The 924-nt window shown below is 57.5% G+C and overlaps 1 protein-coding gene across 1 annotated transcript in view; it reads right to left on the bottom strand.

Moving 5' to 3' along the window:
- Positions 1-924, bottom strand: part of LOC104461721 (microtubule-actin cross-linking factor 1-like) — a gene marked incomplete at both ends in the record, with an annotated part of 15,446 nt that overhangs the window by 13,745 nt on the left and 777 nt on the right. Inside the window, 3 exons of the mRNA XM_010073404.1 lie at positions 24-119; positions 218-337; positions 745-853. Coding sequence (XP_010071706.1) covers positions 24-119; positions 218-337; positions 745-853 — 325 coding nt within the window. The remainder of the gene's footprint in view (positions 1-23; positions 120-217; positions 338-744; positions 854-924) is intronic.

Here is a 924-nt window from a genome sequence, read left to right as displayed (position 1 = left end):
TGGGCAGCCACGATGGTACTTACCTCTAACAGTTTGTAGAGCTTCTCTATCCTCCCTTTTTCCTGCTCTCTCGCTGGGATTTCAGTTTCTTTGAAGTGTATGTACTGGTTATAAAGTGCCTGGGATGAGAAAGGTTCATCAGAAACAACCCTGGGGAACGCCACCACCCAGCTCCCAGCACGCGGGACACCGCGGATGGACCTCGCCCAGGACCTACCTTTAGCTCTACAGGGTTCTGGGGGAAGGATTTATCTGACATGAGTATCGTGTGCTGCTTGATCCACGAGATGAGGGACTCCACGCGGGTCTGGTACTCCAGCCACCTCAAATCCACCTCCTGCGGGGCGAGAGCAGCCCTGCAGAGCTCTGCCGGCGGGGAGAGCCAGAGCCCCGAGGGAACCCAGGTGCCACCGTCACAGCTCTGAGCTGGACCGGCTATGATGCCACCCCAGGTACAGGAAGGAGGAGGAGGAGGAAGACCTTCCTTTCCAGCTGCTCCCTGGAAGCCAGCTCAACTTTCCTACAAGCTCAAAAATCTGTGGCATAACCTGCAGAGCTTGGAAAACACCGGACCTACGGGCTCACTGGCAGTTCTCAGGGCAGACACGTTAATGGGGAAGCTCCTTCCTCCCCCGCAAGCCTCTTCCACTCATTGGACATCTGCCACGGCTGATGGGGAACCTCCAAACCCTTCCCCCAACAACCAGCTGCCTCCCGAGCCTCCCAGCCCGCAGCGATGCTTACGATAGCGCTGATCCCTTCTCCTCCCTCGGGGACTTTGGGAAAGGCATCGTAGATTGAAGACACATAAGTTATCACGGATTTCTCATCGGGAGAGGGGACGTCCACGTCTGGCAAGGGGGAAGGAGAAAGGCAGTGAGGACTGGGAGTGGGCAGAGAGGTCAGCATCTCCCCCCACCACCC

The sequence above is a fragment of the Pterocles gutturalis genome, unplaced genomic scaffold, assembly GCF_000699245.1.
Source record: "Pterocles gutturalis isolate BGI_N339 unplaced genomic scaffold, ASM69924v1 scaffold16287, whole genome shotgun sequence".
Lineage (NCBI taxonomy): Eukaryota > Metazoa > Chordata > Aves > Pterocliformes > Pteroclidae > Pterocles > Pterocles gutturalis.
Note: the sequence above shows the minus strand (reverse complement) of the source record. Positions and strands in the feature narration are given on the sequence as shown.